The following is a 20545-nucleotide window of genomic DNA, read 5'->3' on the forward strand; positions in this document are numbered from 1 at the left end:
TTTCCTTTTAGTGATAAGAAAAAAATCATTCATTTACCAAATATTTATTAAATTCCTACTATACACTGTTTAGGGGCTGAAGTTACAGCAGTGAACAAACTGGGTACAGTGTGCCATGGGATGTATACTCTAGTGAGAATTAATGAAATTCCATGGGGATGAGAGAGAAAGCCCACTAGAACAATTTCTGTCTAGGTGGAAAAATGTTTTGCCTCATCATAAGTAGGAGTTGATACATTCACTTCATTTTCTTTTGGAAAATCTATTGTATTAATTAGTATTAAGTTCAATTATAAGAACAAATTAACAAAGGCTTATATTTCTTCCTATATAAGTCCATAGCTAGGCAATTCATGGCCATTATAGCGGCTCAGCTATAACGACTCCTCCATCCCTATGAATGTACCTTACACCCATCCTGCCATGTTACATTCCTCACCACCACCACCACAACAACATATTCCCTTACCTGTTCTTTTTACTAAATTCTGAACTCTCAAATTGCTATTTAATTTCTAAATCATCCTTCTACGACTTCAAATCATCAAGCAACATCTTTTCCAGGTTTACTGAGGGATTCCTTGCATCATGTAATTTCAGACTAGTGACAAATCATTTATTAAATGCATTAAGTCTGAGTTATGCCAAGTAGACCTCCGTCTTGGGGCAAGTATATTATATAACATAACATTAGGAACTTCCCTTCGGTGTTGTTTTTTGTTGTTGTTGTTTTTTCATTTGACAAATGATTTTTTTAATTTTTTTTTTTTTTGTAGATTGACTTTTTTTTTTTTTTAAGTTCCAGTGATGTTTGAAGTGTCTTTAAACATAAACAGGATTCTTATTAAGGTATGGAGTAGATTTTCCTAAGGAAAGCAATTTGGTATAGTTTACACTTTTCCTCAAACTCAAAATGTATGTACTTGGTGGAAATCTGCTCGTGCTCCATTTCACTAACCTTTCAAGAGGAAGAGACAGCTGAACGCCCAATCGTGGCCTCTGCTAGGACGAGCAAGGGCGAGGACACTGCAACACACACCCATAAAGCCTCTCAGAGGCAATGTCAGGAGAAAGCTACACCTGGAGACGCTGGGCTTTGGTGCTGACACTGCTGAAGATCCTATACACCCAGACAAAAAGAGTCGAGGTTTTGTTGTTGTTACTGTTGTTTGTTTTGTTTTCTTTCTTTTTCAAAATTCAAATTCCCTTAAGCCAGAGGCTGGCCCAAACAATTCTCTCTGGGACTAAACTGCCTCACCCCTGAAGAGCATGGAAACATAATTGCACCTCGCTATCCACCGCAAGAGGGAGAAGCTGCGCCTGGAAAGCGGGTGGAGGCCCGGAGCGGGTACCTCAGCAGTTCCCCTAAACAGGCTCAACACCAGCCCAGCCCACAGTTCCCACCACCTGTGCTCGGTAGCTCCAATGGGTCTCCCCACGCCCACTACGGCTCGGAAAGCGCGGAATCACGTGACTCGGAGGCGCGGCCAATCAGCGCAGCCCTCCCAGGTATTCAAATCAACCGCGGGGCCGACAGTTGTATCCGGACAGCCGCTGCCTGGACAGCACAGACCAAGCGTCGCTTTCCGCTTCCATGGACGTCGGCCAGCGTTGACCTATGGAGGGTCGGGGTGTGCCTCCCGGGCCTTATCGGGCCACCAAGCTGGTAAGACGGCGCGGAATGGCGAGTCTGGTCCGCCGGCCGGCGGCGGCCACCGCTTCGCTACAGACCGTTGGTGGTTTTACCTGGGCAGAGGGAGGCGGCCTAGGGCATCCGTGTTCGGTCGAAGCAGGGTGAGGGAAAATGGCGAGGCTCGACTTTCCCCTCTTTTGCGGGTCTGGACCTCTGCCCCCGGCTGCCTGGGGTCTGAGGGCCTTGGCGAAGCGCCCGGAGAAGGCCACTTGGTTGAACGAGGCCGGGCCTGGCGGTGCCGGGACACTGGGAACGTGATGGAATACACCGATTTTAGCCGCTTCCCACCGCGATTTACGAAACCCCAGAATTAAAAGCGGAGAGTGAGCTCCAGAGCTTGGTAGGGTCAGATTGGGCGCAAGCCCCAAAGTGAGTCCTTCCTTGGGCCTGTGGAATTTGAGGCAGGAAGTATTGGCCTAACAGCACTAGGAGAGAGAGAGAGCCTCCTACTTAAGCCGGAGTAGTTTTAAGTATCCATCAGCAACCACTGTGGATGGTCACTGGATCTGTGTGGACACAGTGAATGCTGCCTGGTTCTGTGGCATTAGGAGGTTCACTTTACATCTGAGCCTCATTTTACCAGCCTCATGGTAAAATAGGCATGAAACACATGCCCACCTTAAGGGATTTCTTGAGAGGGCCTGTATATGAAAGTGTGTTGTGATGTGTACAATACCAAGCAAATTATTCTCTCAGGAATGCCCCTCAGGTATGGGCCTGTATTCTTAGGCATACTTAACAATGTGGAAAATGAGGTTTACAGAAATTAAATACTATCCCAAAAGTCACATAAACAGTAAATGGAAGAATTAGAAGAAGGCAGATTTTCCAGATATGGTGAGCTTGACATGAATTCTGCTGCTCAATACATAGTTAGTTGTATCAATCAATATAAAGAATAGAATCTGGGACTGGAAAGAACCTTAATCAGATAGTAATCACATATTTAAAATTTAGTAAATTATATGAATTATAATTTAATGAATTATATGTGGTGTAAGACGCCACAATGAAATAATGAAAACATTTACTCAACACTTCACTAGTACAAGCCCATTAGGTAGGTGCTAGTTTCCCCACCTTATGAATAAGAAGATAAGAACAGAGAATAAAAGTAAGACCCCAAAATTCATACACAGCTGAGCACTGTGGCCCAAGCCTGTAATCCCAGCAGCTTGGGAGGCTGAGGCAGGAGGATCTCAAGTTCAAAGCCAGCATCAGCAACAGCAAGTTCCTAAGAAACTCAGTGAGAGACCTTGTCTCTAAACAAAATACAAAATAGGTTGTGGATGTGGCTCAGTGGTCAAGTGCCCCTGGGTTCAATCCCTGGTATCCTCCCCCCCAAAAAAATTCATATGCAATAAACAGTAGAACTATGGTTGGAAAATGTACCTTAGTAGTCTGATTAGAGATCACCCATAAACAACTACACCATACTGTATTTTATTTATTTATAATTTATATATGATAGCAGAATGCATTACAATTCATATTACACATACAAAGCACAATTTTTCATATCTCTGGTTGTATACAAAGTATATTCACAACAATTTGTGTCTTTATACTTGTACTTTGGATAATAGTGTCCATCATATTCTACCATCATTTCTAACCCCATACTCCCTACCTTCCCTTCCCACCCCTCTGCCCTGTCTAGAGTTCCTCTATTTCTCCCTTGCTCCCCCTCCCTACCCCACTATGAATCAGCCTCCTTATATCAAAGAAAACATTCAGCATCTGGGTTTCGGGGATTGGCTAACTTCACTTAGCATTATCTTCTCTAACTCCTTCTATTTACTTGCAAATGCCTTGAATTTATTCTCTTTTATTGCTGAGTAATATTCCATTGTGTATATATGCCACATTTTTTTTTATCCATTCATCTATTGAAGGGCATCTAGGTTGGTATTTTAGAACAGCCATTTTGTAATCTATTTAAGTACAGAAAGAGTTCTGTCATTTTTACTGCTGTATACCAAGCCAGTACATAGTGGGCTGCTCAATATTATAAGTTCCTTGAACAGATATATATATGAAATGGGGAGGTGGTAAAGAAAACAGTTAATGTGTTTTCAGGCCTTCTCCATTGTGATGCCTGGGCTACATAGAGGAGATCAATTATAACACAGCTAATAGTCACCTACATAGGGTTACAGATTATATTTCTTGACTTCTAATACAGGATTTTTTTTCAATTAAAAAATGATGTGTTCATTCTATACCACCAACACACTCATGCTCCAGTGTTAGAGCTTTCACAAATATAAAAATTTGGCTAATGAGAGGACAATTTAGAAAATACCAGTATTTTCTTTTTAATGTAGATGTCACCGAGTCCTTAGATATGTAGTGAATTCACATTTTACTTAATTTACCTCATCTGTTCTATGTTCATCATAAGAACCTTCAAATAAGAGATACTACAGCAAATACCTAGTAGTAAAGGCCAGTATAACTACTGCATGGCAAAAGTTTTATTTGGCCAATGCAATAATTGAGAGTACAGATTCTAGAGTCATTCACACCTAGGTTTGAATGCCTGCTTCATCACTTAGCTGTGTGACCTTGGACATACTATTAATCTCTGTGTGTCGTATGTGAAAAATGAAATAACAGTACCTATTCAAACAGTTGTGAGAATTCAAGTGAAATAATGAATATAAATTACATTTCCTGACACAGATGCTACCAGTATATTAGTCTTAGTTAAAGTGGGAACAAAAGGAGCAAATGCTTTCCCTAGCAAGGACTTAGAGAGTTCTTCCTTTTTCCTAAGTTTCCTAAATAAACTGACCAGCCAATTAATATTTTTAGTAAAAATCTACTATATGAAAATATTACTAGGGCACTAGAATTAGTAAAAAAAAAAAATCAGCAAGATATAAAGTTTTATGTAGCACATATGATTTTTTCAAAGAATTTTACAGTATAAACAGATGAAACTTAAAGAAATTTCTTTACCTAAATATTTCAAATCAGTAAGATATTTAAATCTTTTTTAATTTTTACAGTGGAATGAAGTCACTACATCTTTTCGAGCAGGAATGCCTCTAAGAAAACATAGGCAACACTTTAAAAAATATGGCAATTGTTTCACAGCAGGAGAAGCAGTGGATTGGCTTTGTGACCTATTAAGAAATAATAGTAATTTTGGTCCTGAAGTTACAAGGCAACAAACTATTCAACTGTTGAGAAAATTTCTGAAGAATCATGTAATTGAAGATATCAAAGGTAGATGGGGATCAGAAAACCTTGATGACAACAATCAGCTATTCAGGTACTGAACGTTTATGTAACTACCAAGTAAAATTACTATAAAGTTTTATCTCCACTTTTATTATGCTTTTACTATAACAGTTTTTCCGGTTAAGTAAGGTTTTCTTTAGAAAAGTGTTTTTAATTCAATTAAAATTATTTGGAAATGGGAGTTCATAACCCACTTGAATCAAATGTATGAAATATGATATGTCAAGAGCTTTGTAATGTTTTGAACAACTAATAAAAAATTATTTGGAAATTGTAAGGTTAAGATAATGGCTACAAAACTCAAACTTGTTAAATGTTTAGCATATATGATAAAATTGGAAAGGGAAACATGGCACATTATGAAAGTCATAACATTTCAAGGACATGATTACTGACTTATTTTCATGCATTCTGTAGTTAAGGCAAACTCACAGGTTCTTACCTTTAAATAAGATAATTCAATCTAAAAATACATGTCACAATAGTACACTTTATATGACAACAGAAGACAACACCATTTAAGAGAATACGTATCAAGCAGTCTTCATGTATCAGAAACTCTGCTTTATGATTTACAGGTATATATAAGACCATTTTTACAAATGAGAATGCTGAGACCATGCTTCACCAAATCTTGTTCTGTCTGCATTGTTCTTCCACTTGAAGCACTATACACATTTATGAGAGTATTAAACTAAAACATTCTTCTCAACTCCTACATTCTTCTCAACTCCTTTATCTCTTCTATGAAGGCTTTTTTTTTTTTTACTACATTAGTATTTTCCAAATTAAATGTCTCAGAAATGGATTCTTTCCTTTTGTGTTAATTCATTTTCTATTACTATTAAAGAATACCCGAGAGTGGATAATTTATGAGGAAAGTTTATCTTGGCTTATGGTTTTAGAAGCTGGGTAATCCATTATTGGGCAGCCACATCTGGTAAGGGTCTCATGCAATATCATAGCATGGCAAAAAAAAAGCAGAAGGGCAAGCAGAAGAGGCAAAATATGAAAAATACCTACATTCTGGTAGTAACTAATTGAGTCCTGCCAGAGCCAGAACTCCTTCCAAAGAAATGTTAATCCTTCTTAATGCCCCATCACCTCTTAAATGTCACACTCCCTCTCTACCCCATTATTTTGTGAATAAAATTTCAACATGAATTTCAGAGTGGAAAATCATACTACCTATGTACCAAAATGAATTTGTTTCATACATGTAAATTACAAGTATATGAATAACACTTTACAAATCTTCCCTCTTAATTATTTCTAAGTCATCTTTGTGGCCTGCTTTGCACCCTGCTTTGCACCTATTCATCCTTTAACTTACTTGTCTGAAAGTTCTGGGCTTTGTCTTCACTTTACCTTGCTCCCTGGACAGTCTCATGTTATGCCTTCAACTGCTTTTTCTCCAACCCAAATTTCCTGAGCTTTAGACCCATTTCTTCACCTACATAGGCATTTCAAATAGAGTATGTAGAAAATCACTATCACCCCTTTTGTCTTCTTGTGTTCTCTATCTAAATGAATAGCCTCCCTCCCTTTAGTTGTCTTCTTTCCATACTCCTCTTTAAATGTAATTTAATTATTACACTGTCTACTGTGCTACCTAAATAGTTCTCTGATCTGTAGACTTTTCTCTCCAATATGAATCCTCTTTTTGTTAGGTTATTCTTTCTTTCCTGCATTTCTGCATAACTACTCAGCTAGACTCTCTGCCTCTAGTTTTTTAAATAGTAACAAAAATCTAAAATACCTCACAATAAAGGATACTAAAAATGTTTAAGACCTTATTGGATAAAGTTGTTATTAATGGAAATTAATGGACAAAAATATCCTGTTTATAAAATAGACAGTATGATATGTATGTCAGTTCTTCCACATTTATGTATGAATTTAGTACATTTTCATCCAAAATCTCAATATAACTTTTTGTAGAATTTGACAAGTAAATTCTGAAATTCATTTGATAAAGGCCAAAGGCAGTTTTGAAGAATAAAGAGGAGAGAATTGCCTTACCTGATATCTGGGCTTAAATTCCCTTAAATGCTGCAAAAAAGAAACCCACACATAGATGGGAACTCAGTATAAGTTATACATGACTTAGACATCTAAACATGAAAAATTAAGCTGTTATTAGAGAATTAAAAAGTATTTGTAGAGCCGGATTTTGTAAAGCTGGGCATGGTGGTGCATACCTTTAATCCCAGTGACTCAAGAGGCTAAGGCAAGAGGATCACTAATTCAAAGCCAGCCTCAGCAACTTGGTGAAGCCCTAAACAACTTTGTGAGACCCTGTTTCAAAAAAAAAAAAAAATGAAAAAGGCTGGGGATGTAGCTCAGTGGTAAAGCACCTCTGGGTTCAATCTCCAGTATTGCCACCCCCTACCCCCTGCAAAAAAAAGAAAGTATTTGTATGACAGTAGAGTAAGAACGAACTTCTAATGTCTCTAAAAAGATATGTATAAATTTGATGTATAATAAGAGAAACCATGAGTTGAAAAAAATAGCAGACCAGAGACCACATATTGTTCAGACATATCTTGAAAATATAAAAGCATGGATACTAACTATAGATTTATGATTTCCTTTATGCAGGAGAAAAAATGGAGTATGCAAAGATTTTTCTTTTACTTTAAAAAGAAAGATAGAGAAACTTAATCAAAATGTCAATGATTGTATCACTTGATAGTTAACACGTGAATGTTGACTTATATTATGTTCTGGACTTTTTCATATCTTGGAAATATTTTATATTAAAATGAAAGGAGGGAAAACAACATTATAACCAAAAGGAGCAAGAAACTAAATATGGAAATAAACAGGCAAAAGTCATAAAATATATACAAACTAAATAACTTATCAAAGGAGTTTAGAAAATTTTTGCATTATAGAACTATTTTGTGTGTAAAAAATACTTATGCAACAAAAGTGATTATAATAGTAACCCTGAATTGTCTGTAAATAAAATTAAAATATGCACCATATACTAAAGAAAGCAAGAATCTATTAAAATATTTTTAAAAGTATAAAGGGAAAATTAATTCATGTAGAATCTTCATTCCTTGGTGATATAAGCAAATCAGGGTCTTTGTGTGAGTTTTAAATTAGGATATAAAAATTAGTTTCTCATATTGTTTAATTGCATATTATTTTTAAACCAGATTTCCTGCAACTTCACCACTTAAAACTCTTCCACGAAGACATCCAGAATTGAGGAAAAACAGCATAGAAAACTTTTCGAAAGATAAAGATAGTGTTTTTAAATTAAGAAATTTATCTCGTAGAACTCCTAAGAAGCATGGATTACATTTCTCTCAGGTAAAATGCCATTTATTAATCACTATTTTTAATGTAAATACTGTGTGCTTAATAATAAGAGTATTAAAAGTAGATGTGCTTTAATATTGAAGCCAATACAGAAATTTATCAATGTTATATTCTAAAACTATATATGTGAATTTATTTCATACACAAAATAATGATAAAAATGACAGACATTGAAAATGATATTTATATAATTTAATAATGTTTTCTTTCTTCCCTGGTATGCTAATTAGCCTTCCATCACTGTGACAGAATATCTGAGAGAATCAACTTAAATGGATGAAAGATTTATGTAGGCTCAGTTTCAGGGGTTTTAGTCCATGGTCAGTTGGCTCTCTTGCTTTGGAGTATGTTGAAAGACAATACGTCATCGTGGGAGATGTGTGGCAGAGGAAACTGCTCTCCTCATAGCAGCTGAGAATTAAAAGAGCAAGGAAAGGACAGGGTCCCAATATCCTCTTCAGAGGCACCCCACAATGACTTAACCTCCTTTCATTAGGCCCCAGCTCCTAAAGTTTCCACCACATCTCAGTAGTAGTGCCATAGGTTAGGGACCAAGTCTTCAATGCATGGACCTTTGGGGCACATTTAAGATCAAAACTATAGCACCAGTATGTCACCACACAACTCCTCAACTAATCTCTCTTGCTCCTAGTAATGTGAGCAATATTTAGAAATAGTTGATTTTTTTTTATGTTAGTGGCAACTACAAAAACAAAAACTCTTTTTACCATATGGTATATTATTTCTTTAAGCAACACTTACATTGTAGCTCCATAATAGCCTTATACTTACATTGCAGCTCCATAATAGCCTAAAACTACTAAGTATTAAGAGTGGTACCTGTTCAATATTTCCTTACTTTGAGCATAACAAATTAAACAATAGTACTTCTTTTTTTCAGGAAAATGCAGAGAAGAGGAATCATGAAATAATCATTGAAAATCAAGAAAACTTAACTGATAAGAGAGAAATAAGCCAGGAAGATATTGAAGAAGTTTGGAGATATATTATTCTGATCTAGTAAGATAAAACTAAGCTACAATCAAGTTTCTGAAACATTTTGATGATTCATTTGACATTTTCTAAAAATATATAAATGAATGAGAACAGATTAACTCTTAAAACTTAGAATTTAACTTTTGTATATGTTTCCTAATAAATGCTTTACCTTAGAAATAAAATACTTCCAGTATAATTTGCTTTTTCTTTGAATTAAAGTCATGCCTATAGTTTATGTTCTACATTGGAATCCTCTGAATGTTATTAAGATAAATATATTTAAAAGTAGATGTTACATATAAGCTTCAGGAGTTTGGTTAAGGAAAAAAAATATTCTGATGACTTTATTCTTTTCAGTCATACTCATATTCTATTTCTCTTATTTTATGGAGGAAAAAAAAAGTTTTATTCTTTCTTTTCAGCCTGCAAACCATTTTAGGTGTGCCATCCCTAGAAGAACTGATAAATCCAAGCCAAGTAATTCCTCAATATATAATGTATAACATGACCAATACCAGTAAGCATGGAGTAGTTGTACTACAAGACAAATCAGGTTGGTATTAATAAAAGAAAAATGGAATCTTTCCTAACTTAGTAACAAAGAGCACAGCTATAGTGGAAAAGAAAGAGACCCAAATTTAGAAAGTGGAATATTTTTATTGAGGGTCTATTATTTTATATACATGTTATAGTAGTTATATACATGTTTTAGTAGTAACAGTGGAAAAATTTTTAAGTGAATATTATTCATGCTATTATAAGAAATTATTTAACTGCTAAGGTGAATTCATGCATGCATTTTTAAAATGACAGGTTAAGCATTCAAAAGGAAAAAATAAAATCTGTTGATTTTCCACATTTATCTTGAGATATACAGTGTGCAAGGCATTGGGGCTAATGATGAACAAGGAGCTAGGACTGTGGTTCAGTGGTAGAGTGCTTGCCTAGGACATGTGATGCACTAGGTTTGATCCTCAGCACACATAAAAATAATAAAATAAAGGTACTGTGTCCATCTACAACTAAAAAATATATTTTAAAAAATTAATGATGAACAGGATAAAAATGGTGACTATTGAAAAGATTTTAAGGAAGCCTCAATGTACGGTACCCTAACATTCAGATATAGTTCATTTCAATCATAGGTCTCACCAAGTCAGTAGCATTCAAGCAGCATAGCAACAGATGGAACCAAACTAAGGATGAAAATGGTGGTGTAGTTAAAAATGAAGATTAAGAGCTTATGTCTAAACATATCCCCAAATAATTCTTAATTTGGCCTCAGCCAATTATTTTATGTATTGTAGACAGAGTCAAACTCAAGATATCTATAACTTTTTAATACTTAAGTGTGAAGTTCTAAAATATACTATCACAAAAATTATGTGACTTCCTAAATAATTTTTTGTGTGTGTGTGTCTAGATGACCTTCCTCACTGGGTATTATCTGCCATGAAGTGCCTAGCAAATTGTAAGTTAAATTATTCATATAAATATGTCTTATATCGATGGTATTTAACAAGTATCAAGGAATTTTTAAATAACTCATAAAAATCCTAATAAAATTAAAATAATGTTGTTTCTCTTGATGGTTAAGTGAAAATCTAGTAGAATCTATTACTTATGGAGCCTAAAGTAATGTTTTCCATGCAGAAAGTGATTTTATAAGCCCATCACTTATTGCTTAGTTCACATAAATCATAAAATCATAAGCTAGAGGATTTTAAAGGATTTTTAGGTAAAACCGGACTACAGTAATTACCTCAGTGAGAAGCCAGAGGGTTCAAATGGTCACTTGGAAGTAAAACAGCATGTAAGGTAGAAAAGATTCAATCAAAAATGAAGTTTTGTAAAGCCTACTTCATTCCTTTTTTCCTTGTATGTGGCTTCAATATTCAGGTGCTTTATTACATGCTACTAGTCCAAAGGATGTATAATAGGACTTTTATGTTTATGAAAAAAAGATTTGTCGCTAATTCAGAAATAATATTTTATTATTTCAGTGACCAATTTTTTACATAGTGATAGTGACAATTGATTTTCATAATTTAAGATCTTGATTAAGCCCTAATCGGTTTCAAAATAAATTTTGAAAAATTTTAAAGATATATGCTTCTAAATCATAAAAATTTAACTTTATTTTAGTAATTTTAGTTATAGATGTAGTACAGATTCTAGTTCTTATAAATTCAGTGTTTTTAAAAATTCTAATATGGTTTTATTAATGTTCAGGATAAGTATTTATTCCTTTGTTGTCCACTGGGTGTCAATGTGACAAAATAACAGAATAAATAGCAATGAAGTAAATAAGTTACAGAAACACTTTATGAAATTAAGGTAAAGATCCTTCCTGTTCATAAACTTCAGATTTAATTTCTATTTCAAGCTTCCTTACCTAATTCACTTCTCTCTCATTCTTGGCTCATGGTTGACAACTCAGATAAGCACATTGATAAAGCCTCCTCTGACATCCATTTTTAGGGATTTCTTTTCTTTCATTTCCCAAAGCGTGTTATACCAAATTGATACCTAATATATAACTTACTAAAATTCAATTTAATAGCAGTGTATTTAGAGACAAAATTAAGAATTTTTACTTACTTATTATTTAATACCCCAGAATAATTCTGTCAGATATAAGAATCAATAATCAATATTCTCAATTTTTTTCCCAGAGGAAAAAAATCAAGACCCTCTGAGTTTTCTGGTAATGTGAAGGAGTTAGAGCTCAAACCTAAGTTCTCATAACTATAAATTCTTTATTATTTCCAGTAAACATATGTTTTCTGTCCTAGAAAACATTCTAATAATAATGAAGCATATTCAGAATATTTCTTGTATCTTCCTTAAAAAAAAAATATCTATTTTGCTGTACATAAAATCCATGTTAGTCTTTAACCTATTTGTGTGTGTGTGTGTGTGTGTGTGTGTGTGTGAATCTTTTTTATTGTGTGTGCTTATACTTGTTTGGTTATACAAAAGTTTGGAAACAGATATAAAAGATTATTTGGACTTAGGAAGAGAGATTTTAACTTGACAGATGGTCTAGTGACTTTAAAATCTGAATGCATATCATAGTCACTAGGAAGACTCTACAGAGATTCTGATTTGGTTGACTCAATAAATCAAGGATTTTTTCTTTGTTTTTTTTTTTAACTATGCCCCACAATATACTTATAATGAAGATTTCTGAGTCAGTGTTTGGAAACCACTAAATTTAATGAACCAGAAGCAAATATTTTTAGATCAGTATATTCCTAGATTCACCTCTGCGGATTCTGATCTGTGTACAGAAACTTGTATTTTTAATAAATGTATTGGATGATATATGTATTTATGAACCATACTTTAAATGTTATTAGACCTAAAAGTCCTGGGCCTTGTTTTCATTTTATATGCTATATGTTCTAATTCTAGCTTCACCATCAAGGGCTTTTTCATCTGAGGCAAGTTACTCTGAGCCTTAGTTTTCTTAATTGTAAAATGTGATCCAGTCTTATTTCTGAGGAAAACATTAATGAGTTGTCATAAATACTCCCCTCATGGTTTAAAAATATACTAAATTTTTTTCTTTTTTTTGTAACTTTTCAGGTATTAAAATAGTATTAAAATAAACTGCTGGGGCTGCAGCTCAGTGGCAGAGCACTTGCCTAGCATGTGTGAGGCACTGGGTTCGATCCTCAGCACCACATAAAAATAAAGAAATAAAATAAAGGCATGCTGTCCATCTACAACTAAAAAAAATTAAATAACTCCCTTATACAAGTATTATACTTTAATATGTATTTTTTAAATTGTACTTAAATTATATATGATTGTTTTTCCTTCTACATTTTAGGGCCAAGAAGTAATGATACAAATAACCCAACTTATGTTGGATTTGAGCGAGATGTATTCAGAACAATCGCAGATTATTTTCTAGATCTCCCTGAACCTCTACTTACATTTGAATATTATGAATTATTTGTGAACATTTTGGGTATGTATGGATTTTGCTAAAGTTTTCAAGTTTCTTAAAATTTAAAAGATCTAAAAATACAGGTAGTAAGGTGTAGTGGCACACCTCTGTTCCTAGCTATTCAGTAGGAGGAATGTTCAAACCTATGAGCTTGAGGACAGTCTGGCTAATGTAGCAAGACCCTGTCTCAAAAGAAAAAAAGAAAAGTCTATAGAAGCATGAGTAAATATGAAAGTAGTAGGCTATAATACTATGGTTGCTGTTTTGTTGTTTTCTAATTATTCAGATATGTTGTTCCAACACCAGGTGTCCTGACATCAATTTAGTGTCATACAATACAATGTATTTCTAAAACTTTAGCTACCCAGAGTAAGCCTAAACCCCACAGGTTAAGAGTTCAGTTAAATAAGAGTGTCCTCATTTCAGATGCCAGCAGCAAATGAGGTACCCAGGCTATCTGTTTCTCTCCAGCCAGCTATCAGTTCAGGAGATCACTCAAACCCCTCTCAGGTTTAGTAATTCTCTACAACTCACAGAACTCAGGAAAGTACTTAGGATAATCAGTTTGTTATAAAAGATAAGAACTCTGAAACAGCTAAAGGAAAGGGATGCAAATGGCAAGGTATGGAGTTGAACAGTGTCACAGAGCCGCTGTGCCCTCTCTGGGAAGACTATCTCACAGCACATCCATGTATTCATCAACCCATTAGTTTCATTAGTGTCATTATTCCAGAGTTTTAATTGAAGTTTTATTTACTCAGGCATGATTGATTAAATCATGGACTTTTGGTCCTTCCCTTGTAGGTGGGGCTCAACATTCTGACACTTGAAGCATGGCCAATCATAAGTTACATTAGCATAAATAGGTTTCTTGTGAATAACAAAACTTTTATCACTTGGGTAATTCAAAGGTATTAGAAGCTCCATGTCAGGCATCAAGAATAAAAATATAGGTACGGTATCCCCTCTGTATCTCTGGTTTCCATATCCATGGAGTCAACCAACCCAGGATTGGACATATTGAGAAAATTTATAATTAAAAAAGATTGCAGCTGTATTGAATATGTACAGACTTATTTTCCTTGTCATTTTTCTTAAATAATATAGCATAACAATTCTTTTTATAGTAGACTTATTTTCCTTGTCATTTTTCTTAAATAATATAGCATAACAATTCTTTTTATAGTATTAATATTGTGTTGAATCTTATATGAAATAGAGATTATTTAAAATATATGGGAGTATATGCCAGATTATATACAAGTATTATACTATTTTATGTAAGAGACTTATGTAAGTACATTTTGGTGTCCATGGGCAATCCTAGAATGAGTTCCACAAGGATACCAACAGATGACTGTAAATTTCTATTATACTATGGTTGTCTTGTAATTAAGAGGTTTCTGGTACTTCTAGAATGAGGACAGATATTTTTAAATGAATTTTGACTTGATCCATTTAATTAGGATGTTACTTATATCACACAAAAAAAGGGAAACCTCTAGTCAATCTTGCATGTTTATAACTGAATGTTGCATGTGTCCTATTTAAGTGCCTTCCACATTAAGCAGCTATTTGTACTATACTAACAACATGTACCATAGTGATGCTTTGTTTTTTAACTGTACTATTATTTTTGTTCACTGCCATACAGTTGCATCTTAATTTTTGTTTCATTTCCTGGTAGTTGTTTGTGGCTACGTCACAGTTTCAGATAGACCCAGTGGGATACATAAAATCCAAGATGATCCAGAGACTTCAAAAAAAACCCTTCACTTAAACAATCTGAATTCCTTCAAATCAACTGAATGTCTTCTTCTTAGTCTGCTTCACAAAGACAAAAACAAAGAAGAATCAGACTCTACTGAGAAACTACAGATAAGTGACCAAGGATTTCAAGAAAGATGTGATAAGAAATTGCAGCTAGTTAATTTAAGAAACAGAAGAGCCAGTGCCAATGACATAATGGGAGGAAGTTGTCATAATTTAATAGGCTTAAGTAGTATGCATGTTCTGGCCTCTAACATCAAACCAAGGTGCTCTTCTTTGGAGGGAATTATAGATATGCCTGAGAATTCAAATAAAAAGGTATCTAGTACCTTCCATCAATCTGTTAAGAACATAGAAGGACAAAATAATAAACAATTTTTAGAGTCAGAGCTGAACCAGGAATTTTTATTGAATCTTCATTCAGAGGAAAGTGTTCAAAAACCACTCTGTGTTGGGTTTAAGAGAACTTCTACATTGACTATTCAAGACCAAGAAGAATTATGTAATGGAAAATGCAAGTCAAAACAACTTTGTAGATCTCAGAGTTTACTTTTAAGAAGTAGTACAAGACGGAGTAGTTATATCAATACACCAGTGGCTGAAATTATCATGAAACCAAATCTTGGAAAAGAGAGCACAAGTGTGCAAGCAGCTATGGACAGTGAACTGGGAGAGTCTAGTACCACAATCAATAAAAGACTTTGCAAAAGTACAATAGAACTTTCAGAAAATCCTTTACTTCCAGCTTCTTCTATGTTGACTGGCACGCAAAGTAAGGTTGTTGCTTCCAGTGCATGCAAAATTAATTTTTTGTGTTTACTAACTCTGTATTTTGCTTATATTGCTCTTCTTCTCTGAAATTGCTTATTCTTTTTCCTCCAAAAGATATTACTGTAAAGGACTTTGTCATGACATAACCAAGATTTACTCAACCTTTTTAAAGCACTTACTTTCTTTTTCTTCAATTTTGCTTATTGTCACTTTCTTTTTAATAAGTGAAGAATTTTAATAATTAGAAATATGTAATAGGAAAATAATGAGAATCTTGTTATGTTTTTGAGGAATATGGAAATTTCTACACAGTCAAAAGAAATTAAATTCTAAGATATTATCTTAACCTCTTTTTATAACTATATATACTGGTAGTATGAAAGCAACTAGTATCATTGATGAACTTTTTTGGGGTGGGGGTGACTTTACCTTCTAGGTTTGCTGCAACCTCATTTAGAGAGAGTTGCCATCAATGCACTGCAGTTATGTTGTTTGTTACTTCCCCCACCAAATCGTAGACGGCTTCAACTTTTAATGCGCATGATTTCTCGAATGAGTCAAAATGTTGATATGCCCAAACTCCATGATGTAATGGGTACAAGATCACTGGTAAGTTTATTTCTTATGGAAATAATAAATTCTGGTTCATAATTTGTTTTGTGAAAAAAAGAAAACCTATCTATCTTAAAGTACTACTCAAGTGAATCCTGATCTTGGAAGTCTTACATTCCTGAGTTAGAAAAACTTAGAAATTTAACTTTTCCTAGCAGCAAATATTTGTGTACTATTCTTTTTGCCCAGTCTGTTATACTTTTGTATCCTGGTGTTAATCTTGACAGAGGACTTCACCTTCTCATGCATCCTATATAGCTTCCTAATGATAGATCTACAGTCAGATCACATTATGCTAGTTTGTGCCAATTCTTTTTGGTGGGAAAAGAAGAGGATGCTATATCATAATGTTGAAAATGAATCTTTGAAATGATCTGTTGCCTCTAAGAACTGCTACTTTCTTAGGCTGCAGCTTGTCACAGTAAGGAATCTATAGCTATGCTCTGTTTTTCCACTCATTATAATGCCAGTCCTTTTATAGTGGCAGACGTAATATAAAGAGAACTATTCTTTAGTAATTATGGCACTATTAAGAAGAATACGTTTTTAAGAGAAGATGTTTGAGAAACATTAAGTGAGAAGGAGATAATTTTGGTTTTATATTTTTGGTTTTAAAATTATAAGACATTCAAGTAAAATTTATCCAGCAAAATATTGGGAATGTGAGCAAGGTGAACAAAAGGTCAGGACAGAGGAAGTTTTTATTGAGTCATCCACATAGAGATGGTAATTGAAGATAATAAAAGTAAATAAGTTCTAGAGGCTTAAAAATATAGAAAAGAGCAAAAAGCTGAGGACTGAGCCTTGGAACTAGAAAGAAAAACCATTCTGATTATTATAGAATGAGTGTGGGCGTGTGTGTTAGTGATTTATATGGATACGAGTGAGAGTGATAAGTTTTGAAACAAAATTTATCTCAAGATATAAAGATTTCTACAACAGAACTGAAGAATGTGTGTATTAATTTGCTGTTTAAAGACTGATAGAATAAGCTTTAACAACTATTTTCCAGAGTTTTAAAAGATATAGTGCCAAGTTTGCATCCTCTGCTGAATATATATTCTGTGTGCGTGATATATTCTCCTGGTTTATATTTTTGTGAAATTAATTTAATATGGTAAGTTCCTGTTTTCTAATAACTTTTTAAACAACATATCCATGTGGTATTAATAGAACCTGCAGTATTTACAGATATAATTGTGATAAAACTGAAGATAAACCTAAGCCTTATTATAGCCCTTTAGAATTATGTTAAGGAAATACTTAACAAGGACTTTAACAAGGACTTAAATATATTAGAATTTTTACCTTTCTAATCGTAATAAATTACTATCCTCATTTTTAATGTGAAGTCTGCTTGTCACTTTATCTCAATATTTCACATAGTGCTGCCTGGAAATTACTGATATTCTAATTTATATGAAACCTTAAATTCTTAAATTCAAATTTTTTGCTGTTTCTAGATGATACACACTTTTTCTCGGTGTGTGCTGTGCTGTGCCGAAGAAGTGGATCTTGATGAGCTTCTTGCTGCAAGATTAGTTTCTTTCTTAATGGATCATCATCAGGAAATTCTTCAAGTACCTTCTTACTTACAGACTGCAGTAGAGAAACATCTTGACTACTTAAAAAAGGGCCACGTAGGTATTTTTGAATCTTAAAAGTCTGTGCATTAGTCATTTACACATGTCAAACTTATCTCAAACTAGCCCCATCAGAAAGGGAGATTTTATTAATGCATCTAAATAACTTCTAAAAGTCAGTAGTGCAGACATTGAACTAGGAATCTGTGCCCATCCTACCATCTCTTATTTACATTTCAGTCCTTTTTTTGACAAATGCCTCTATCACATGATGGGGAATATGGCTGATTAAAGTTCATGCATCACACCCTATGTTTGGAATACAAAGAAAAAGAGCCAACCCTCCACCCCCAATTTAAAAGTTCTGGGTTTGGACTCTCAATTGGCCCGATCCAGATTAAATATGCATTCTTTGGGTGATTGAGTATAACTAAGATAGAAAGAGAGTCATATTCTGATTGGTTCTACATAGATCAGAATTTGTTTTTCAAAAGAGGTGAAGGTAGAGGGAACAGCATGGGAAGGAATTATTAAAAGAAAGAGAAAAGGCATACTGAGCAGCCAAAACAACAGGTAACTGCTGTATTCAGCTTAGGCTGACCAGCACATGCATTTGTGCTTTCTCTCATTCTAATATTGTCCTGGCTTATGATAATTACAACCATTTCCTACAATAGCTTTCGGTTATCAATGGATGCCCATTAATATCATGCCCCTAAGCCTCAAAAACAGTAGGTGGATACTTTATTACTAGTCATAATATTGATGTTTTATGCTGAATTATAAAACCCAGTAGGCTGTAGAACTAGAATTTTGATATTACTGACTCATCACTATTGCATAATACAATTTTCTTAATGCATTGAATGATTGATAAGTAGCAAAATAAATCAGTACTAGATCTCATCAAAAGAATGCTTTACCAAATAAGGACATGACCAAAATTAATAGATTTTTTTACTATCTCATGTTGTTCACTACAGGTTAAAAATCCTAGAGATGGACTATTTGCTCCTTTGCCAACTTATTCTTATTGTAAACAAATTAGTGCTCAGGAGTTTGATGAACAAAAGGTTTCTACCTCTCAAGCAGCAATTGCAGAACTTTTAGAGAATATTATTAAAAATAAGAGTTTGCCTCTAAAAGAGAAAAGAAGAAAACTAAAACAGGTAAGAGACTGAGCAAGTGCTCAGTCATATTTGTAATATGCTATAAGTTGTTGTCATTTTATAACATTTAGAATCTAATTTCTTATTAAGTGTATAAGCTACATATTGTGGTACATTATATGTAAGCATTAAACTACTTCTAAAATATATCCTGAATCATAAATTTTAAAATATTAGCAATAATAATGGTACTCTCATTGTTTCTGGTGTTTTGTGTAATTACAGCTGAAATTAGCCTAGAAAAGCAATTATAAAATCTGAACATAGTTTGGGTGACTCATCACTATCATTTAGAAACTCTAGCTTTAATCCAAACTCCAGTTGCTCCATAATTCTAGTAAGACTAATTCTAAGTTGGAAACACTCAAAGAAATGTGAACTGTACCAGATCCCTGAGACCTTCATGGGCTTTCCAATTGAAAAGATCTGGAAATTAAGGGAAGAATTAGCAATAAAAAGAATCCTAGAATGTCAATACCAACAGAGATCTAAAAGATCTTCTAGTGTACCTTTTCACATATGTGAAAAGAAAGGGAAGGAGGAGCAAGGATAAAATGAAAGGCTATTGTCTCTGTAATCCATCTTTGAGAAATGTACTAAATTCTTATCACAAATGTTGAGCTCTGGCATCAACTAGGGAAATAAATGTTAAATACCTTCTAATTCCTCACCTTATTTTTAAGTTTCAGAAGGAATATCCTTTGATATATCAGAAAAGATTTCCAACCACAGAGAGTGAAGCAGCACTTTTTGGTGAGAAACCTACAATCAAGCAACCAATGTTGATTTTAAGAAAACCAAAGTTTCGTAGTCTAAGATACTAACTAAATTAAAAATTATCTAATACTTGTCGAACTTTGATAAATGAAGCCATATCTGTGAATCTAGGTATTAAAATGGGATTCTCTTATTAATCAGGTTTCTCTTACGTAAACACATGATGTGAGGATGTTCCAAATAGTTATCAATTTGAGACTGTGAAAGAGCTACTGAATCTCAACTGAGAAAGCATAACAATAGGCAATACCAAATATTTTAACCAGAAACAATCTTGTTTTGTAATGCTACTATCTGGAATATCTGCCATGGTTATACTAAAATTTTATTTACTTGAATTTTGAAAACTGAGTTGTGTTTGTGTTCATCAAGATTAAGCTATAACTGTTTCTAAAAGAAAACTTTAGAAAAAGAAAACTTACCTACACCATTTGTTTATGGATATTAGCTGAAGAAGTAGTTATTTAGGATTACTTCTTTGTTTCTAAGTATAAGAATGTGAAGAATATTTGAAAGTTCATTGAATTCTCAACTGCTAAATGTTGCACTTTTGTATATTCTTTTTCTACTTTAATCTATTTACATATATATATATATTTTGTGTGTGTGTATGTGTGTTGTTTAAATATAA

General features: G+C 33.8%; 1 protein-coding gene across 3 annotated transcripts; it reads left to right on the top strand.

Annotated features, from left to right (window-relative positions):
* The first annotated feature begins 1618 nt into the window (after positions 1-1618).
* On the top strand, positions 1619-19961 carry Depdc1 (DEP domain containing 1). Of its 3 annotated transcripts, none has more exons than XM_076862305.1 (12): positions 1619-1666; positions 4708-4973; positions 8110-8266; positions 9177-9295; positions 9697-9827; positions 10698-10745; positions 13113-13253; positions 14920-15774; positions 16210-16382; positions 17849-18025; positions 18952-19137; positions 19821-19961. In XM_076862305.1, the coding sequence occupies exons 1-12, from the start codon at positions 1619-1621 to the stop codon at positions 19959-19961; spliced, it is 2442 nt and encodes an 813-aa protein (XP_076718420.1). The 3 variants fall into 3 exon arrangements, with proteins under 3 accessions (XP_076718420.1, XP_076718421.1, XP_076718422.1); XM_076862306.1 differs by having other exon boundaries at positions 19827-19961; XM_076862307.1 differs by lacking the exon at positions 14920-15774.
* Positions 19962-20545: the final 584 nt, after the last annotated feature.

This window comes from Callospermophilus lateralis, chromosome 7, assembly GCF_048772815.1.
Source record: "Callospermophilus lateralis isolate mCalLat2 chromosome 7, mCalLat2.hap1, whole genome shotgun sequence".
Taxonomy (NCBI): domain Eukaryota; kingdom Metazoa; phylum Chordata; class Mammalia; order Rodentia; family Sciuridae; genus Callospermophilus; species Callospermophilus lateralis.